The sequence below is a fragment of the Buceros rhinoceros genome, unplaced genomic scaffold (genome assembly GCF_000710305.1).
Source record: "Buceros rhinoceros silvestris isolate BGI_N320 unplaced genomic scaffold, ASM71030v1 scaffold2322, whole genome shotgun sequence".
NCBI lineage: Eukaryota > Metazoa > Chordata > Aves > Bucerotiformes > Bucerotidae > Buceros > Buceros rhinoceros.
The window spans coordinates 2,442-5,059 of NW_010399263.1; the positions used below are offsets into that span (position 1 = coordinate 2,442).

Here is a 2,618-nt window from a genome sequence, read left to right on the forward strand (position 1 = left end):
TTTGACTCTTCAACTCTTTTTCCTAATTATTTTGAAAGAAACAGTGAACTTACTACTTTTTTCATGTAACATTTAATATTATCATCTGAAACATTTTCAACGCAGCATTGTACTGTGAGATCCTGGTGTATTTCTCAGCAGGAGTTTAATCTTCCATACTGACCATTTCCGACAATAAGATGAGCATGGCACGGCCAAGAAACCTGGCAGGACCTCTTCTGCATTTGAACAAGGGCATCAGAGGACACAGCTCTGCCAGTCAGGCGGATTATCGCAGAAGCCCTTGTACAAATGATATTGGAGAAATGGGAGGTGCAGAACAGAGGAGGTAGAGGTCATCTGCAGAGTGTGGAAGGTGAACAAGAGAATAGCCTGGGAAACAGAAGGAATGGGTGTCAACATTTAGAAACCATGTAACATTGTTGATTTGAGGGGTTTTCAAAATAACAGAGGGGAAAAGAAAGATGTTTACTAGATTGCCTTGCCCCTTATAGCTAGTAGAGGATAACCCAATACTGAAATCCCAGTTGTTCAGCAAAAAGCTCCACATCTCAAATGTAAGGCACTCCCCAAAACAAACCCACCCCAGCAAATATAAATGAGCCAGCTAACTTCGTAACTTCAAGTTGCGCTCACACTCTGTCCTGCTGATTGCCCAGCAGAAGACATGAGAGGGATAGAGGCGTCCAACATTGCTTTCCCCGGCGGGCAAGTGCCAGGTTGAAAGAAAGAAACATCATCTCTGCTTTTGTGACAGCTGGGTGAGAGAGGTTTTTCTCCTGGCCTGAATCTTTATCACAATGAAACCATGGTTTATCAAATAGCAGGAAAGAAAAGGCCATTTGTTGCTCAAAGCAACAGCAATAGGCTGCTTGCCTGGGAAGTTACGAGAAGAATGTTTCAGTTCTGTTCTCTGTCTTGTACAGCTCGTTTTGTACTTAACTCTCAGTCTCCTATAACAAGCTGGTCACCAAGGCTCAAAGCTCCTCTAGAGTCTTCTGTGTTTTCCAGTGGAGCCACTGTATTTAACTATTTTTTGCTGATAGGAGGGGCAAAATGGATAGGCATTGTGTAGCTCAGTGACTAGCAGCTCAGTCGTTCCTTATGGCTGTAGTTTTTAGGAGAAGTTCTCTGCTAACTCTGACAAAACTTCCCCATTGAAATCAGACTCCTCAGCATATCATCTTCCGTGGAAGAAAGCGGAATACAGATCACGTTACATGTTTAAGTTGGATCACCGAGTGCCTTTTTGTATGGCATGGGAAAGATACAGCGCGCTGCCCCGATCCTACAGTTTCTGCCGGACAGTGGTCTGTGCTTTGCTGAGTTAGCTTTGCTAGAAATATGAGGGTTTAAATGAATAAATGCTCTCTGACTACATATTCACAGTTAATTACTGCAGGATCACAATACAGCTCCAAAATAGAAAGCAGCGGATCAGCATGTAACTATCCATTCTGCCCTGCCAGCAAGGCTTCCATTAGCAGCAAAAGCAGCTGCAGATAAAAATAGAAAGTGATAAGCAACTAGAATCTTTAGTTAAATGCAGAAGTCACTCTTCATAACAGCAAAGAGTCCAGAGCAACAATGAAGTCTCTCCGATTCATTAGTGCTGAAGCATTCGTGTCAAATTCAGAGCTTGCCAGGAGGAGTCTCAGTGATGTTGCCCATAATCTTTTTCCTCTTCTTTTTAAAGCCAGCTATTTATTGGAGCAAGGAGAAGTGATTCATGACTTGGTGGAGAACTGGCCGCTTGCTGACTTTAACATGGGAAAACTTTTGGGAACTACCGTGGACTACCAGGAAGATTTGAGCCATAGAACCTGCTCCGTATGCCTGGAAAGCTGTCTGACAGGGCTGAGAGACTACGTGCTGAATCATCCTTCTCCCTATGTGAAAAGGTTGAAAGTGGTCGACCTGACAGGTATAAAAGATGTTGAAGTGCAGTTTTGTGAGTGTAAGAAGACAATGGGCAGGTGGGCCAGGACAAAGCTACTCTCCAAGCTTTGTCTAGAACTGCTGGTTTACCTGCAACAAACACAGTGCCGTCTGGATACCTCTGAAATCAGTATTGATGTGCTGATTGACTTGTTTGTTACAGAGCGGAACTATGAGCTGGTAGTGCAGGCCCTGCTGAAGAAATGCTATTGTCCACTGAAGATCTGCTGTGTGGCCTTCAGATCTGACAACCTGGCTTTACAGAAATTCTTCTATATCATAAAGCTCACTGATCCCTCCTTCTTGCGCAAACTGGAAATAGTTCACAATGTTCGCCTGGAAATGGAACACTTGGAAATACTCTTCAACAGTATCCACTTCCCTCTGTTGATGTCCTTGACCTTGCCAGCACGAACATTTAACGTACAGAGGTTCACAGCTACAGAAGAACGGATGCTGACTAACATTGGAGAGAAGATGGGTAAAATGACACAGCTGACCGAGCTGAGTATGTCATTTTCTATACTCACAGGAAGAATACAGAAACTGCTCAGGTAATCTGGTCATCTTGCTCTCAGTCAAACTGTCAAGAATAGCCCTTTGTGCCATCAGCAAGCTGAGAATCTTTGAGAATAAGGGAAGTGAATATATCTCATGGGAAGCAGGAATCTAGGAAAGAG

General features: G+C 43.6%; 1 protein-coding gene across 1 annotated transcript in view; it reads left to right on the forward strand.

Moving 5' to 3' along the window:
* The first annotated feature begins 1,587 nt into the window (after positions 1-1,587).
* The window catches only part of LRRC14B (leucine rich repeat containing 14B), a 3,100-nt gene continuing 2,069 nt past the window's right edge, over positions 1,588-2,618 (forward strand). The window contains exon 1 of the mRNA XM_010131374.1: positions 1,588-2,492. Coding sequence (XP_010129676.1) covers positions 1,588-2,492 — 905 coding nt within the window. The remainder of the gene's footprint in view (positions 2,493-2,618) is intronic.